The sequence below is a fragment of the Empidonax traillii genome, unplaced genomic scaffold (assembly GCF_003031625.1).
Source record: "Empidonax traillii isolate 1590-97213 ecotype Southwest subspecies unplaced genomic scaffold, ASM303162v1 scaffold81:size2596050, whole genome shotgun sequence".
Classification (NCBI taxonomy): domain Eukaryota; kingdom Metazoa; phylum Chordata; class Aves; order Passeriformes; family Tyrannidae; genus Empidonax; species Empidonax traillii.
The window spans coordinates 1,832,264-1,851,031 of NW_020955274.1; the positions used below are offsets into that span (position 1 = coordinate 1,832,264).

At 40.9% G+C, this 18,768-nt stretch overlaps 1 protein-coding gene across 6 annotated transcripts in view; it reads left to right on the top strand.

Moving 5' to 3' along the window:
* RARB (retinoic acid receptor beta) overlaps nucleotides 1-18,768 on the top strand; it is a 192,749-nt gene that overhangs the window by 131,283 nt on the left and 42,698 nt on the right. For all 6 annotated transcript variants that reach the window (XM_027880987.1, XM_027880986.1, XM_027880990.1 and 3 more), the window contains one exon: nucleotides 14,599-14,740. In XM_027880987.1, coding sequence (XP_027736788.1) covers nucleotides 14,599-14,740 — 142 coding nt within the window. The remainder of the gene's footprint in view (nucleotides 1-14,598; nucleotides 14,741-18,768) is intronic.

Below are 18,768 nucleotides of genomic sequence, written 5' to 3' on the forward strand. Positions count from 1 at the left end.
TTTCTGGAGCAGAGATGGATGAAGAGCAGCAGTGGGGTATAGCAGATACATTCACAGCTAATCTTCCTCTGATCCTGCCACTTGCCTGGTCATGACCAGGAGTTCATCCTAAGCTATGAGAATAGTTGTTTTTTACTAATTAGTTTAATTTTGTTTTCTGGCAGTGATGTGGGCACTATAGAAGCACAGAGCTTATCCCAAATTAGCTTTTTAACCATGCTAACCATGCCAATACAGTTATTTGTGAGCACAAAGGCTAAGGGCCTGTGGAAACAGGGAACTGGAAACTACTCTCTTATTTTCCATGAACTGTCAAATAAATGACATATAATTTTTTGTCTTAAATCTTGCACTCCTTTGTCTTGTAAAATTCCCGATACTATCAGTGAAGGGTTTCTCAAAAAAGAACAGCAGTGTCAGACTCTTACACTCTGGTGTGTTTTGGGGCGTGGCTTTGCTGTGCTGTGTACCTGAAATGTTTCTGGCTGTACCAACTAGTGTTCCTCCTGCAAGCAACCACCTCCTGTGTACGGTTTGGAGGCAGCTGTCCCACTTCAGGGGCCAAAGGAGTTAACTAAGGTAGATGTAGATTTTCCTGTGGTACATCAGCAAGCCATAGTGCCTGTGACTGTTCCCAAGAGCATTTCCTAATATAAATATTGCCTTTATGCCTGCTGACCCTGCTTATCTTTTCAGGGTCTTTGGCCACTAACCATTCCATAACTATTACAGGGTTTTTATTATTAGTAGTAAACTAAAATTGTTGAGTCTTACTCTTCTGGCAGTGTTAATGCCTTTCTCTATCTGAGAATACATACCATAAAAGGAGGAAACTTCAAATTTACATGTATATGTACCTGTCATTATTGGAGTTGAATCATGGTTTCTCGCACTAAGGTAAATAATTAAGAGTCCTTTTAGGTGTGTTTGTCACATTTCTGTCCAACTTTCACCTGCCCATAGCTGTTGTGGCTTATTAGCAGATGGCTGAGAGAGCTGAGGCTCACACCTGATCATAATGTGGGGGTGCTTACAACAGCTTCAACAGAATTAAGTAAATTATATGCACGTGTGAAAGTGCTGTCTATGCTAATCACGTCATGTCATACTGACCAGAAGCAGGTGGGCTGTGATTTAGGCTGGTACACTTGCCTGCTGAGAAATGCCCTGGTTTGCATGCAGTGGATGTGGAGTGTGTTTTTATTTTCCTGTAAGTAGGTTTTACATTTTCAGTTTTTTCTTAAGTATGGATAAAGAGAAAAACCCTTTATTTTGTTCTTGTGTTGTCAATCTATTTCATGCCTCTCCATTATTTTAAGGACCACATGTGGCCTTTGATTATAGATGTGGAGTACAAGGTGTCCCGAGCACACCTGGAAACTTGTACAAGTGTAGGAAAAAAATGCAGCTTTCCACCATGTTTAATACAACATTTTATAACGTGGTCTTTAAAAGTACTGTTTGCAGAGGTAATTTAGCAGATAAGGAAATAGGGATATCTGAGTAAACATCCCAGAAATTAAATACTTTGAGATTTTATATTAACAGTACTGGCCTGTCTTTTATATATATATATACTAGGCCATATTTATGTGTACTGAACAGCAATTACAGATGTGTAAAATTACAGTGAACTAGCTTTCATTTTCTAACTGTGGAACTTTTATAAAAGAAACTGATTAATGAGAAATTGATAGAGAAGGATATACAAACAATTGATTTGTTGAATTTAGATTTAGGGTAGCGTGTTGGACCCCAAAAGAAGGTGCACTATTTTCCCTGGAAGAAAGAAGAGCAGAATATTTTGCCACACTCTGGCTGAGTGTGACTCTGGTGCTGGTGAGATGGTTGGGATCACTGCTGTGCTTGCCTTAAGCATCTTTTTAAATCATAGTTTGTGTTTTTCTTAGCAAGTACTTAAAAGATTTGCTGAATGGCACATCTTAGAGAAGTAAATCCAAAATTAAGGGGTTTCATAATGGTACAAAATGGAATTAACCATTTTTAATTCTGTTCACTTATATGTTAAGTAGATATTCAGATGCTCTTTGCTCTTATTTTGAATTTATTTTGAAAGATACACCTATCTATACTTTCTGCTTATTGTAAACGATCACCTTGTTCATAAACAGCTTCCCAATTTGCAGAAATACTTTGGCCTTGGAAAGTGGCCTTCCATCGCCATTTGCACTTACTGACTGACCTGATAATGGAAACAGAGGTTCTTTCTAATCCCAAATGAAGTGTTCCTTTGAGAAAATTTCCTAAAGGGGTATTTGCTTTAGATTCTTCTGGAAGTGGAGGGCAATTAAATTTGCAGCATGAATTCCAGGGCTGTTCTGATTGGCAGAGCTACTTTTTGTCTGTGCTGAAGCAAGGAAGACAATTGGATGTAATTTTCCAAGATTCAGTATTTCCAGTGTAGTCATGTTTAGAGATTCCTTCTCCAATTTTTTTATGTACATTCTTTTTTTCCTTCACCCTGTAAAAGAAAACAAATACCTTACTAAAAAGACTCTCTCGCTCTCGAGTAACCATTCCAAAGACCAGAATCTCCCAAGGTTGAGATTATAGCCCTGTGCCTATCTTTCCCTCTTTATATCTGGATTTTGCTATAGTCTTTAAGTATGAGTGCCTTGTTTCTTGAGAATCACGTAAATTACACACACGTTGTGTCCTTCTTTCTTCTTTATACTACTCTGATTATTTCAGAGTGTTACTAACTCAGAGTTAATATTAACTTCTATATACAGGGGACACCTCTAGGTGTGACACCTGTGCATCTCAGCACTCCAGTTACGAAAACTTGCAGTGTTTAAAGAAGCCATGCAACTACCAATTCTGTAATTGGTAGTTTTGGTATGTTGGCATAGAAGCTGTTCAACTGGTATGCTGCTATAGCTGGTTTACCAAATATTCAGGGTCCCTTTTCATAAATTAGTCTTCCTTTCAATAATATATAGGAGTCCCCACAATTTCCACAACTCAGGTTCAGAGACAGATGAGAGGTAGACATTTTTGTGTATAAAGTCCCTTATGATTTCATGTGCCCATGCTTAGAATTTCTCATTTAATATATTTTAGTGGGAAAAGTTACTATGCAATAAAAATTTGATCATAATACCTACATTTTAGGGGGAAAAGGTGTATTGTTTCTGGCTCCCCTGTCCAGAATAACGGATACGTAAATTACAAGGTGAGATGCAGTTGCAAGTAGTGCCAAAAATGTAGATTTGGCTAGCTGTAATTGCAGCTAGTGATTTCGCTCCAGCTATTTCAAACTTAGTGCTGGAGGGGAGAGCCAGCAGCCCCCAGCCATTGCACATGAGCAGGGTCTGCCATTGCCTGGTGTCAGGGAAACTGATCAAAAGCTTACGAAGCAAGTTTGTTCTCGTTTTAGAGTCTCTTTAAAAGTGACAATTTAATGGGACCCATTACTGTCAGCTGTGGCTGGTTCCCTCTCCCTCCTCCCAAGCGCTTAACAGGGAAAGCAGAGATTTATAGCCCTGGTGCAGCCACTCCAATGGACTACTGTTCACTCCTCCCACGAGTGTCCTGGCTGGCTGCTCTCCAGATGAATCTTCCAAACAGGGGAGAGGTCTTCCCTGTCTCTGGAGTGCTTGCCTTACTTTGGAGCCCTGTGCATCTGTGCTAAATATATTCGTAACTTACTAGGCCCTTGCTTCAGTGCGTACTGTGATCTTCATATGCTTTCTGCTGGTCCAAAAGAACGGCAGCACTCCAGATTTAGGAAGATTTAAGCAAACCATTTAAGAGAGAGCTCTGCAACCCATCATTTTTTAAATGAATAAGCACTACCCCTTTTTTACCTTTTTTTTTTCCTTTTTTTTTTTTTTTCCTTTTTTTTGGATCAGGGGATCAAGGCATTTCTCAGATGCTGCTGCAAAGGGTCTTACCCAATCCACATTCATCCATAGTGATGCTCAGTGACTATTACGTGTACTGACACAAAAGGGAAAACTAGGCATTTTTTTGAAAGGAAAGAAAAGACTGTTAAGTGAACAGGATAGACGCAAGCACAGGAGCCAAATAGGTGAACTAACTGAAAAGACCTTTCATCGTACCCAATGTCCATGTGATTTTTGTAAACTGAAAGAATGATCATCTTGTGATTATATGAGCTCTGTGCTTGAATCTGTCCATTGACTGAAGTCTGGCAGGGGAGGGAGAAAACAGGAGAACATCTTGCTAAGATTTTCCTGTGTTAGATTAATCAGCTCCAGTTCATTCGCTCATCTCTGAAAGGTCATGTTTTCTCCTCGTCGAAGTTTCCCAGTCCTAGACTCTCCCTTGCTTCCCTACAGCTTGGCTGAATGATCAGTGGTGGCCAACACAGGGCAAGGTGGATGCAGCACTGCATTTTTCCTGATGCTTTTTCAGCATCTCAGTGTGATTTATGTTGGTGTTTGCAACAAGATACATCTCTCCAATTAGTGTTACCTTAAGAGTCCGTATTGCTTGGAGGAACTAGTCAGTTGATTTCTCTGGCTCTGTTTCTGCAGTTGCTAATCCCTTGCACTGGCACAGGCTGCATTTCATCCACCTTTCTCAGCCTGCTTTCTCATGATGTTGAGACCATTTTGACTGTGGGTGCTTTGACTGTGTACAGAAACTGGGCAGAGTGGTGTCGCCACCATCTCACTCTTAAAAATGGTGGGTTTTCCAAGCTCGTCCAGCTCCAACTCATCTCTCTGCTGTCGCCTTCGGTAATGAGTTTCAGCTGCAGTGTGGAAAGGTAATTTTCCTTGACTACTGCCAGTACTAGAGAGCCAGACTTGCATATTTCTGGGTGTTTACTTGAACTCTGTTTTCTAGTCTCCAGGCATCCAAGTTTCACCAAACTGTACACTTTGCAGGGTTTTAGTGCACAGTTCTGTATTAGCAGAGTTTCTTTGTTGCTGAATGCAAGGGAATGAGAGTGTAGCATAAAGTAGTAAGTACAAGATATTACTTGCCAGATTTCAAGAGATCTGGTACAACATATTTGTTTAGATGTCAACTGTCAAAACTAAGAGCAAAAAAAAAAATTATGGGGAGATAATGAACATGTGTTGATGAGTCATTCAGATAGATGCCTGAAAACTGTACCAGGAAGCATAACGCTCAAGATATCTGGTTTATTTTGGCATGTTTATGTCCATGTTATTTTTTCTGAGTATTTTTAGGTTGCTTTTTGCATTGTTTTCATATGGCACTTCATTCCTCCTCAGAAACTTCTTTGCTTGCTGCGGATCAGGCAGGTTTTAAAACTCCTCCCAGGTCAGAAAAAAGAATAGAAACACACTGGGTGTTGAAGACAAGCTGGGGCTGTGCTGTGGCATGGCCAGAGCCATCTCTTTGCCAAGCTGGCAGGTGGGCACTGGGCCAGCACCCACAGGCACCACCCAGCCATCCGGGCTCAGGCTGGGGAGCTGCACTGGCTCTGGGTCGGCTGGGGAGGGAGCAGGGAACAGCTGGCTGTGCAGGCAAACTGTGCGGATCTCTCCGCTAGCGTGAGGGGAATTGCACTCCAGCCAGCTTGCAGGCATGCATAAATATTTGTGGCATACTTTGTGTTATTATTTCAGCTGAGCTGTAAACATTGAGTTGCTGATAGCGGGTTAGAAACTAGCGCCTCTATAAATTTCAGATGGTGCAGAAATGCAGGGATTTTTGTACTGCCTGACAGTTAAATAAAGTCCCTGTGCCTTTTCGGATAAATAACCCTGGAGCCAAGTATGTGCGGGAACTCTGCAAGCTTTTGTGGGGAAGGCTGGGAGGGGAAGAGGAGGAGGATACAAAGCCTGCCTGTGAGGGGAATTTCTGTGGAGCATGCACACACCTTCTTTCTCCCCTGTAGGTTTGTGTTTGAGCTTGCCCTTTCCTCTTTGCGTGTTTCCATCTCTGCCAGAAGCTAAAAGGAGAGGTTAATTTGAGGGACTGCTACAAGTAATTGCAGCATGGTAATTGCATAGCTAACATGAGTCTTTTCCTTGTCCTGCCTGCTGCAGGAATCTGCATGTCACTGCATGGGCATAGCTTGGTGGGGATTTTTTGTTTGTTTTTACTAGGAGGTCCACTACTTTGGTTAGAGTAGCTTTTGTTAGTACTGTCTTTCTGTGGTAGTTGTGTGCAAAAAAATCCCACATATGTCCTAGTAAAATTGTGACATTGTCTTTGGAAAATGGTTGCCCTGCTCCAACTACCCAAAAACCCAATGGATAAAAACAAAGGCATGAATTATAAGTGTAAACCAAAATCAGTCATACAGCTGAGGGATAACAATCTGGAAAGTCTTCCGTGATACTGTGATTCCATGCAGGAGGGCAGCTACATAAATGGTTTGGAAAAATGTCATTCTTTACGAAGAAATACTGCGCTTAATTAATTCTTGCTTCTGGGAGGTCAACCTGGGGCACTCATTATTGTCTTAATTGGTGGTATAAATCCTGAGGCACTGGAGGGGAAGAGAGGAAAAAAACGATGAGCAGTTAACAACATATAGCCTTCTGGATAAGTGCTAGCCAGTTGTACGACCATCCTAGTGACATTTTATGGTTTTATTGGGTTAGAGGTCTGGTCCTTCACAAATTAGGTTAAAGGTAATTGATTTGCATAAACAAAAATATAGACAACAGCAAAATGCAATAATTCATTCCTGAGTTTTCCATTAAACTGTGTGAAATAACTCAGTGTGCTGCAACTCAGAAAAGCGCTTCTTTGATCTCCTGTTATTTGTATTAAAGTATGTTCATTACTCCTTCCATCTGGAGTTCCCTAGCAAGCCAAAAATCATTCTACAGACATGACTGAAAGGAAGTTAACTGTAACTTCTTAATTATATACATTCCATCTCCTTTCCTTTTTTTTTTTTTTTTTAATTTGAAGAAAGCAGATGGAAACACATACCAGCGCCTTCCTCTCTGTTTAAATCAGTGGAGAAGCAGAAAATCTCAGCCGTTCTTTCCCCTCACATATTGTTTCAAGGTGATGACTGTTCTGTCTGGAGACTTTGACATGCTTGCTAAAAAGGTCAGGAGTTCAGTGAAAATCGAAATTGTGCAAAAATCCGAGTGTAGTTGTAGGGATGCCGTGGTAGCTTCGCTGGAAGAACCCAGTTGCTGCAGATTTGTAGCCAATGGGTCACATCTCCCGTTTGGTTGTTAGCTGCCTTTCTGCCAACTGGCAAGCAGAAGTGTTTCAAACGCCCTGGGGGAACAAAAAAAAAAAAGAAATCAATAGTTGGTTTGGGGCATGGTTTTGACATTAGACCAACGTTTGTGGAATCAGAAGATGTATTGGCATGGGACTTCATAAAAAATGATGTTTTGTTTCCAGCTTCAGTAATGGCTAGTAGCTAATTGGCATTAGTAGCCCACAAATAACTTTTTTCAAGCTCTGTCATCAGAATTTTTTTCCTTGCACTCTGAAGCCTGCAAGACCTTTTTCACCTTAGAAACTCTTAGGATTTATCAAGCATGGCCTGTCCTGTCTTTGCTGGAGAATTTTTTGCAGTTGCAGATGAACATCCCCATTGTGGTAGCTTAGAGAGGAGTGACATCTTCCTTATTTGCCTGTCGGTGTCCTTTGGGCCCCTTTCCCTCTTTAAAACCCTGAAACATTTCAAACTTTTCCATTTGTGTAACAATAATCTAAGGATAATAAACATTTTGTCCCCATAGTGGCTTGCTCTTAGGTCCACAGGTCTGTATTTCTGTATGCAAGGTGCTTATTTTTATGAAGTGTTTTGAATTCTGTCAATTAAAAAGAATAAAAATCACTGCCACATCGGTTTCAATAGCAAATTTGAGTTTCTTTGGGCATGGAATCTTATGGCTGCTCTCCATCTGCAGAATAAATGGCTAGATGAGCAGGAATGTGGATGGCGAGTGGAGAGTTTCTGCTGGAAATACCAGCAGTGACAGATAAACCCAGAGCCCTTCCCAGGGTGGGCCAGTGCCCAGCTCCTCCTCCGCTGGCTGGCTGGCATCTCTAGGTGCCCTCTACAAGCTATTGGCATTTAACAGCATTTATTCATTTGTTTTTGCAAAGATCTGCCTGTCCTGCTCTGACGTACACAATCAGCACAATTTCCCTGCTTTCTGGCAGTGAGCCTTCCTTTACTTATTGTTGTAGCTGCTTCCATTTTGTGCCAGCGGTGGTTTCCAGCCAAAATGTCAGACAATTAATTTGTTTATTCTGCAAGCCGTGACTTCCAAAGTGTGATAGACAGTGCAGACATCCCGGAAAAGTGCTGTGCAACTGGGAATAGGCTCATTTTGAGCTTCCTTTTAGATAGCTGCTTTGGTAGCTTTCATTACTTGTGGGGTCTCATATTCTGGCTGCAGCCATTTTGCAGTGTGTTTTGTCTGTATGGTCTCCCTGAACAGCATATGCTGGATTTTAGGTCCTTTGTAAGCCTTTCGATGCAACTCCACTTTTGAGTCTGCATGTTACCAAGGCCTTTCAGAGCAAATATTCCTGGTTAACAATTAAAAATTGTATGCCTCTGCCTAATGAGTGCTGATCCTACCAGGACTTGGTGAGGAATGTTTTTTTGTTCCTTGACTCCTGCTACCTGTTCATAAAAGTACTGCAAACCACATTCAGTTCATGAAGGTACCTGGGCAATTCCCTAGTCACAGAACAAAGTAGTTTTGTGCAGATCCCATTACTGAGAAATATCTTAAATGTTTGGTGATGCTCCAGAGAGAGTAGGAATGGGGTCTTTATCTTGTCTAAATACATTTTATGGGATTAGCAAGGATAGAGGGTAACTTGAATGGTTAAAATAGAGAGTCTGAAAAGAGGCTATGTGCCACAGCCCGGTGAAAGGAGAGGCGACGACAGCACGAGGGGTTCTTGCTCTGTCATAGGTGTTTATTAACCCAGGGACACACGAGGGTACAGAGTCAAGGGCGCTGTCCCCAACTGAGGGGAGAGCTAACCCTTATATAGGGTTCGGGGTGGAAGGCTCTGGAAATTGGGAGGAGCATGGGACTAAACAACCAATGGGGATTCGGCAACATGCATAAATTAACTAGGAGCCAATAACATGGAAGGAGGGAAATGGCAGGACTGCCCACACTGCGGCAAATCCTGGCCAATGAGGGAGAGGGAAACCTTGACCAATCAGGGAGGAGAAAATTCATGAGGGGACTAACATGTTCATACATGTCCAAATATAATATAACAAATATAACTGGGGTACAAACATTAAAAAGTATGCATTAACAGTAAACATTATAAACATTAGTCAAGCGACTACAGAACATTCTATTAATTTATGAATCAGGCTTAATCTGCCTGCAAACGTCCATGTTATTAGGTAAGAGCCCTTTTAGTATTTTTCATATATTGCGTGCCATTTCTTGTATTCCTCTTGCTTCTTTCGTTTGTCCTCCGCAGCTATGCATCACAGATTTCTTGTGTAAAAGAAGGTACATATTTATTTGCCCAGCCCCTATTTCAGAATAAAGCTAATGGCAGAGGTTTCAGGTAAGTGGTAGGCTGGATTTTGGTTTTGGTTGTTATTGTTATTTATCTTTCAGAGCTCAGTCAAAGTTTATAAATGACTGATAAACTGTACCATAGAAAAGTCTTTCCTGCTCCTTTGTTTCTTTTATGATAAAGCAGCAGTATGCTTCACTCAGAAGCTTTTTTTGCAAATTTACCAAAGAATAGCCTTTAAATCTGCAGGAGTCATAGCTGGCTGCCTGTATTTGGGGGTAATCAAAGCTGAACCAGATGAACTGAGCAGGCTGTTCAAACAGATTGAGCTCGCAATAGCCCTTCTCTGCTGATTACTCTGTCCCTGGCTTGCAGAGCAAGTTTTCGGCTTGTAAGCCCACTATGCCTGCAAATAAGATTTGGCATTCCTGTGCTGGCAAAATATTTTTAAGACATTGTTGAGATCAAATGATCCATTTCTTCATGCAATGTGCATAACTTGGGCTCTAAATCATCTACCTTGCCAAAATCAACTGGACAGTAAAGGAGAGGGAGTTGTGTAGATTCCCAATGAGATATGTAAGGGGAGCAATTCATGCTAACAAATCTACAAGACTTCATAAACACTTCACCTTATATCAAGGGCTCATCCTTAATGAGGTCTTTTGTATTCCGATAGCCAGGGGCATAATGGCATTCAAAATACTACTGAAATAGTTAATATTCTCTGTAGACACCTGTCTCTATGTACATATTCTGTACTGAGCTCTCAAAGTTTGATGTATTCACAGGCAAATGCTACAAAAGTAAGTGGTGAATGGGATGAGGTGTTTTTTTCAGCATTGTGTTGAAGTTGGATTGACTAAATAGATTATTTACTTCTAAGCAATAGACGTAGGAACCCGGGTTTATTTGCTCCTTGTTACCTATGTATGGTTTCACATATCACTCTCTGCTTTCAGTGGGGCAGATAAGATATCAACACAATTAAAAGTGAAAAATAATCTGTCTGCTCTGCCACTGGTGGATGCTCAGAGAACACACGCTGATACAATAGATTTCTGAATAATTTATACTCAGCATTTTTTCCTTGCACTCGGTAAATGAGGATGCCTAATGTGGCATGGTCAGAGTGATACTCTATCTGTCATCCATTAAGATAACAAGATTGGTGAGCCTGGGAGGAGCATGGCGTGGTACACAGAAAAGATGAGATTACAAATTGAAATATTTGTCCAAAATGTTCTATGGAAAGGATACTGATAAAAGCAGCTGAGAAAAACAGAATTAATTCAAAAGTGTGATTTCCACAAAGCTTTGTCTTTGCTAAAATAAAAACACAAGATCCATGTTCCTTTCGAAAGATGTGGATAAAAGGAATATCGGAGCAAATCACTGTTCCCAATAGGCCTTCAATAGCTTCCTCTACTCTAAATTCAAGTACTTTGTAGGTACTATCAAAAACAATTATGTATGACAGTATATATGTATGACAGTAATGCTTTATGTCTCACTGAACGGGATTTTTTTTTTTAATATATTCATAGGGCATTTTAAATTACAAAGAAAGCATCATTTGTGATTGTTTTTGGCAGAGGAGTGTCTCATCTCCCATCACAGGACGTTAATTTGGACAGGATGCTAAAATATTTGCATAAAAAATGGCTCATGTAAATATTCAGCCAAACAGATTTGTTTCAAGGTAAACGTATCATAGTATGTAGTAGATTGTTTTCCAAGAGCCAGTAGGCGATAGAGGTTGAATAATTTATAAGCAGTGGAGTTTTGCTGTCTCTGAAGTTTCTGACAACTTCTTAAGGGCAGGTCACATTTGGATTTTCTTGGTTTTTGAAGAAACTGTTGGGATGGTGAGATCAAATAGGAATCATTTGAAAAAAAAGCACTTGGAGGAAAACTTAAGCTTGCTTCTAATTTTGCTATTTTTAGTGAAAAGGCCAGTATTATACCTGTGCTATTTGGAACCCAACCTTGACATGCTTTAAATGTGCTTTTCTCTTTAAGTGAGCAGCAAGCACCCTCTCTGCCCATCCCCGTGTCCTGCGGGGTTTTCTTTCACTGCAGAGCTGCAGGCGGGGTCCAAACCCCTACAGAGGGAAAGACAGGACACTCTCTGTTTTTCTCAGCCCAGATTCAGGAAATGTTTCGGAGCATGACCCTGCTTGCAGTGCCACCCAGAACTTGTGGCTGCAGGGCACCAGGCTTATGGAGTCGTGTGGGGAAACTGAGCCCCAGTGCCCAGCAAATGCTTCTCACTCACTGGTCCCTGAATTCCTGTCTCTCCCACTAGGATGGCTTTGGTTTGGGGTTTGTCTGCAAAGGTATTTATAATCCGGGCATTTTTCTTAGTGCCTGTCCAGACGAAAATTTAAAAATCAAATCTTTCTGGTGACGTATTGCTGAGGTTTAAAAATGAGTTTGCCACAAATCGTAATAGGAATAGTATCCCAGTGTTGTCTTGGGGTCACTTGGGAATGAGCACTAAATACAGTCAAGAACCATGTCCTTAGTTTTGAGCAGGACCACATTACATCTTTTTTCACCTGAATATTTTATGCAAACAAGTTCATTTTCTTTCTGTTCCTTGAAAAACTCCAGGAGGAAAATCAAATACAGGTGTCAAAAAGTAATTTGTACCACGATTAATGTCCTCATCTATATCATTCATTCTGTGGAAGGCATTGCCTGGGGAGGTTAGGCTGTTGAGGAAACTTCATTTTAACCTGGAGATCTGCTTTTTCCAAAATTGTTCTTCTTAAGCCTTTTATATTAATAATGAGTTCATGAATGCTTTATACTTCCTGTCTGCAGAAGTTGGATTGTGGTTTTCTTTTGGGCTGTGTGGTCAACCTTGTATGGTAAGGACTGAGGCAATCCCCTCTACTTTCCTTCCTGATGGGCTGTAATTAAACCCTAGCTTATAAGGATGCAGAACCTGTATCTAAATATCAGAACAACTGATCAATCTGCCATTAGGTACTGGTTGTATTTTGGTGAAGTACAGACACATTTGCAGAGAGCTATTTCTTCTTTTACCAGTAGTGGGTGACTTGTTCTTTTGGGCCATTTTGTTTCCTACCCTGTCAGGCTGGTGGTAGGAGAGTGATTCCATCGGTGGCTGTGGGTGTTAATTCCCCTGCGGCACTGGATTAAGCTGGGGTGGCTGCCCTGGAAGCTACCGGTCTTGCCTACCCCTGGATCTTTCCAGGTACAAAGTGGTGATTGAATAAGCTCTAGAGAGACCCTTGAACCAGCACAGTTCTGCTCCTGAATTAAACCAAAATAGATGCCATAGACTCCTCACTGTCATAATTAGTATCAACAGCAATTACCGCAGAGCCAGGCATCACAGTTAGGGAAATATCAAAGCAAGAAAGGAATAAGTGAACATTGCCATAGATTTTCTTCTTGGCAAGTAAACGAATGTACACACATGCTTGCCATACTTGCCATTGCAAAGATTCGAGCAGCGGTTATGATCAGAAGAGTGGAATATAAAATAGCAGCATCATTGATAGCTTAAAAGGTTTTAATTGTCTAAACAAATAGCTTTTAATTCTTCTTCTGTGTCCAGTAGATTAAAGAAAAGAAGTGGAAAGTTTTTATTTACCTGTTTGATGGTAGTATAAAATATCTCCTAAATTAGAGGAGCTAACCTCAGGATGAGGCTTGCCTGTGCAAGAGCTGCAGGAAACTTTTGCCAGGGGTTATGTGATTAAGGAGGCATTTTTCAGTTCTGAGTGAATCTGAGGTATTTTCATAACATTAGCATCTATAGCATGTTGGCTGTGCAAGGAATTTATGACCAGCCCTTACTGCCTGCCCTACCACTCCCTGATCATATAGCCAGAAATTCTCCCAGTTAACTCTGACTGATAGGGTTTTTGGCTTTTGAACTACTCATGTATCTCGGTTAGCATTTCTAGTAGAGCCAATTCTGTAGCTTACCATGATTGCATCTTTAGATAAGTGCATTGTGGGCACAGAGCTATCGTCTGCGGCATCAAGTTTACAGCTTTCCTGTAGGGTGTAAACATGTGGCTGGATGAAGAGCTTTAACCTCTCAAGTCCTCCAACAAATATTAAATTGCTAACTGTTCTTCCATAATGCTGCGATGTTGACTGAAATTTGACCCTGGTGCTTGCTGAAACGATTTTCAAAATCTGAGTGAGAAGGTTAAATAGTGCTGTCAAATTTCCAAATGTCTGTTGCAGAAATCTTTCACTGAGTATCTGTGGGTTGAGCTCTAAAATGCTTAGAGTAATCCTCTTTTTTTTTCTTCATTATTATATGATATTATCTAAAGCTTGGGATTTAGTGCAGATAAAGAAATTAACTTGGGGTTTGCCTTTTTTCTGTGCCACCTAACCTTACCATTTATGGCTGTTTTTCTCTTTTTCACTTGTTGAAGGAGGAATCCAATGAAATGGTGTTCCTTAAGTACAAACCAGACCTCTAGGTTTCTTTATTTCTGCTCAAGATCATTGTAATTACTTGATTATTTTCACAGCTGTATCTGAGTAAGAAAAAGTGCTGTAATTGGCAACTTTTACAAGTTCACAACTCAATAAACCTGATGCTGGAACTCTTCCACCTGCAGAAGCCTCATTAATTGCTGTAGGAGTTTCAGCAGCTAAGAAACCTGGGTTTCAAAATATTTCTCTTTTGACATGTAGCCTTCGAACTAGAGAATCTCTACAGTAACAAAATACAAAGGACCTTTAGGCTGAGGGAGTCTGTTGATTATTGGACAAGTGTTTGACTTGCAAGTGGATCTGTTAGGAAGGCTCTTTACCCAACTCATTAATTACATCCATAAGTCCTAACCATTCTTATTTGAGCTTTTTTGTAAGATCCAGGACTTAATTTCCTGAATGCTCTTACTAATTCTTATTTATTTTGGCTTTGTATTGTTGTTGTTGTATTGTATGATTAGTCTTTATTTAAGAGATGAGTCGTATGTTGCAAGAAACAGTACTAAGTTATAATAATATTGAGTCTTTAAAGATACTATACTCCAGCCATAACTTTGAATTTATTTTTGTTATTTTAAAGCAACATTGGTGCCTGTCTCTAAGGGTTATGGGAGGCTCAGAAGTTTACTTGATTTCTTTTTTCCTTAATTTCAGGGCTTTTTCCGCAGGAGTATCCAGAAGAACATGGTTTACACATGTCACAGAGATAAAAACTGTGTTATCAATAAAGTTACCAGAAATCGCTGCCAGTACTGCAGACTACAGAAGTGCTTTGAAGTGGGAATGTCCAAAGAATGTAAGTTGTCTTCAGAAACAATTTATTGTTTGTCGTATCCTACATATATCTGGCAGTCCTAAGGGAAAAAATTATTATGCAATTTTGTGATTCAAGCCAGTATCTACATTCACAGGTCAAGAAAGGAGTATGAATTTGGTACACAACTTTAGACCTGTACTTTGGAAACTTCTGAGTCCTTACCTTTGCAGCCTAAATGCGGTCAGTTAAGACCTTTTGGTGCAACACAGTGCTTGTGAGGCATGGCCACCCCATGTGAGTGTGAGAATGCGAAGTGGGTGGTTTTGCCAGGTTTTCCGAAAGAACAAACCCACAGGTACTTGTTTTAAGATTGGATTATCTCTCATCTGCTCTAGAAATGGCTTCCTGGGACAAGGGTGTAAGGGGAAGAATAATGGCTTCTTAAGCTTGGTTTCAGTCCTTCCTCTGCCCTGCAGACTGGCTTGAGGCTTTGCTGGGCTTGGGGTCAGCCTAGGCTGTCACTTCACAAGGGCTTCCCGCTGCAGCAGCCAGCAGCCTTGCTTCAGCCTTAACCTTCTCCCTTATGCCAGTGCAGGTGCTTGTGCCAGAGGGCCCCCTTTTAGCAGGAGCACCAATCTGTGCCATTTTACAAAGCTGATGGTATAATGGCCTCGAGCCTTCTGTCTTTGCTGCCTGAACCTTCACTGAAAGGTGAAACGAGCCGGCAAATCCTCTTCTAAACCTGCAAAGCCGGTAAACCTGACTGTGCAGAAGTGCTGCCAAGCACACCATAAACCTAAGGAATTTTCTTCTCCCTTCTTTTCTAGAAATCGCTGGTTTGCCCTTTAAATTAACACTGTTAAGTATTCTTCTAGAAATATGTGATTTTTTCTTCTTCCAGTTTATTGATATCTGCATCAAGCTTAAAAATATAGCTAAAAAAGCCTTTCTCAAATCCCTATGGAGTAATGCTTCTGAAACTTTCTCATTTTTATGGGATTGATTGCAGTAGCAAAAAAGTCTTTGATGTAGTGATTTGTTGAATTGTTGAGGGTTTTGACCTCTATCAGTTGATGTTCCTGATTTTAGTAGGTCAATTCCAATAATAAACACTACAGAGGTTTGCAGTGTGTGCATAAGAGAGGAGGAAAAATTGCCCAACACCACTTTTTAACTTTAATTTATCCACAAGAGTGATTTTTAAGACCAAAGGAAAAGAAAATTGACAACGATGAGACATTTATGTCTGAACTGCAATGTAAACTAGTTCTAATCTTCAGCGTTTTGCCTTTCTGAATTATGTGGGACATCCCAGTAGTTCCATTCTCCATACTTAGGAAGGAGCCAAAGCAGTCCTAAAGTCACACTTGTCCCTCCTCATTGCATCCTATTTCTCTCTCCCATTGGCTCTCTCCTCTCACAGAAAGAATGGTGAGGTGTGGAGAAAGAACCAGATATATCTTTAGAAACTTTGTGCTGTGTTTCCTGTTCCTTTTCATGGAAACCTTAAATTGTGGTTTTTGAAAAGTTTCAAGCTACTGGAGGAGGAGGAGGTCTTAGAATTTTCATTATTTCATTGTCCTTGTTGGGTTTTCTTGTGTGCCTGAAGTGCCCTTATCTACACTTAGGTATAGATCTGCTGGAGTGAAAACCATGATATGAGTAAAGGAGAAGGTGGGCTAAAAACAAAGATGAAAGGAGGAATGAGGAGGATTTTATTGATAGGTATTTGACTGCATATGTATCTGTGCACATGAAGCTTTTTTCTTTGATAAAAACAGTGTGATGCAGTTTGGAAGAGAAGAAAAAGCACTTTTCTTACCTTAGGGCTTGTTGATCTTGAGTTCTTAAGGATTTTATTGCTGACGTGGAATAGTAATCTTATTAAATGCTGTAACGTCACATCGGAGTAGGTTTTGGAAATATCAGCAGTATTTCTAACATGTTAACCAAAGTTACTTTGGGTAAACTATAAAGGCTTACTGCGTTTTAGGGGATGGATTGTTTTCTCCCATAGGGTAGCTGGAACTTTGCCAGCAAGAATTAAGCTTTTGCTCTGCCTGTTTGCTGGGGTGAACTGAGTGAAATTGCCCTTTGGCAGTTGCCTTTATCTCAAACCACTACAGGCACTGAAATAGGGATAGCAGGTTGGAGGGGGAACAGAGGATCCTGGGGAGAAGTGAGGGATGTCCTCTGGCTGCATTTCTGTAGAAGGCATTTGCAAAGGAACAGAGAAATTATTTTAAATGTCATCAGTTTGAATGCAATGTGTCTTGTCTTCTGGGTTTAAGAACTAAGTCTGAAGTGATTCTGTGTTATTCCTTCATAAACAGGAGCTTTTCATCTCCTAAGAGATTTGAAAAACTATTTTCTTATCTGACCTTCTTTCATACATATCTCTAGGTTTCAACTCCATTTCTTTAGAAGTTTATGTAAACAAAGACACATCTGTCACTTGGCTTTTTCTTACCAGATACAGGTCTTTCTTTTCCCCTCAGTGAGTTATTCACATTTTGTTTTTCTGTCTTCTTACAGTTCTGTTTGTTGCCTTGTAACGTGAAAGCCATGAACAAAGGACAGAAAAAAGTATCAGAGAAATCTCACAGGGAAACAAGCCTACAATGCTCAAACCAGTCCCAAATGGGGAAAATAATCGAGTGGGCACCTGCTAATAGGAACACCAAGGTCTGTTCCCAGGAGCTAAGGAGGAGTAGATGCTGATTTGCAGTATACAGAGTAATCCATGCTTAAAAGCTACAGTCCTGTGTTTATTTGTTGAGCCTTTAAAGGGCATTCAAAAGTACTTGCATATGCAACTTCCTTTGAGCTTAATGAGCCTTCCACACAAACATCAGAGAAGAGATGGGAACTGGGTGCCTACCCAGTGTGATAAGTAGGGTTTTAAGAGTGGGGTACAGTGTTTTGAAAGAGAAGAGCTACTGAGCATTTTTTGTATGCTATCTTGTTTTAGAGAATGAAGTGCAATGATGAAGGAATGAACTGAATTTGCATTTCTTTATAGGTTGTTTTGTTCTTATAGGGGGAAAAAAAAGTTATCTTGGACCCCTTGTTACTCCCCAGATCTGATCAGGAGAGGTCAATAACAAGACTGCCTCCAGGGCAGGAGTGTAGCTATTTGCCTTGTGATAATATCTGCAAGACCCGCTGAAACTGGATCCCGCTAGTGTAGGGACTGGCTTTCATTGTATAGTTCCTGTTGCAAAAAGTTTGTGCTCCAAACAGACAAGACAAAGAGTGTGAGGAGAAACGACTTAGTGATGGCTGCCTTATCTTCCTACAGCAGGGCAAAACACAGCTTGAAATAAAGCCCTGTTGTCTTTCATCAGATACCCTTCCTTCAGAAACTCCTGAGTTGTCTCTGTAACCTGAGCTGCAGCTCTCGGTGTCACGGCCTGGAGTCAGCCCCTCCACCAGCACCACATCAGATTTGGGGACTGCTTTATGGCTGTCCCACCTCAGTTCATGTGTGGGTTCTTAGGGGTACATAGGTGCAGCTGGGGCTCTTGTCCCCTCTCCAGACCACTTCTGCCCTTCTTACCCTTCCAGCCTGCTAATTTTGTTAATAACCATGTAGAGACAAATGGTGGTCACGTAGGATTCTTTTTTTGCTTCTGCTGCTAAAGTGAGAAGGCCACTAAGGCTGACAGTGGTTCATTATGTGATGGAGAGCCTTAGGAAAGTAACCTTTGTCCTTCTATTACGTGATCTCTAAGCTGATGTTGGAGCACCATCCTTGGCCTGACCCCAGGTGTCAGCAAGAAGCTCACTGTTGCCTGGATGCCTGGACCTCGGTGCTCAGGAGCTGGTGAGGGGTCACACATACGTCGCTACCTCCTGCAATTAAGGGAGCACGCGGAAAGCTGGGCAAAACTCTCCAACACTAATGCTGGATGCTGGGAATGAGATGCTTTGTAAGGTGAAGCCTGCTGTTAAAGCAAACCTGAACTGATTTTTTGTAGGTTCAAGTGGGAAGAAAAGGGAGCTTTCTTTTGCCACAGCTGTCCAACTTAGCCCAGCAGCTCTTCCATCCTCTTTCATAAAATTTG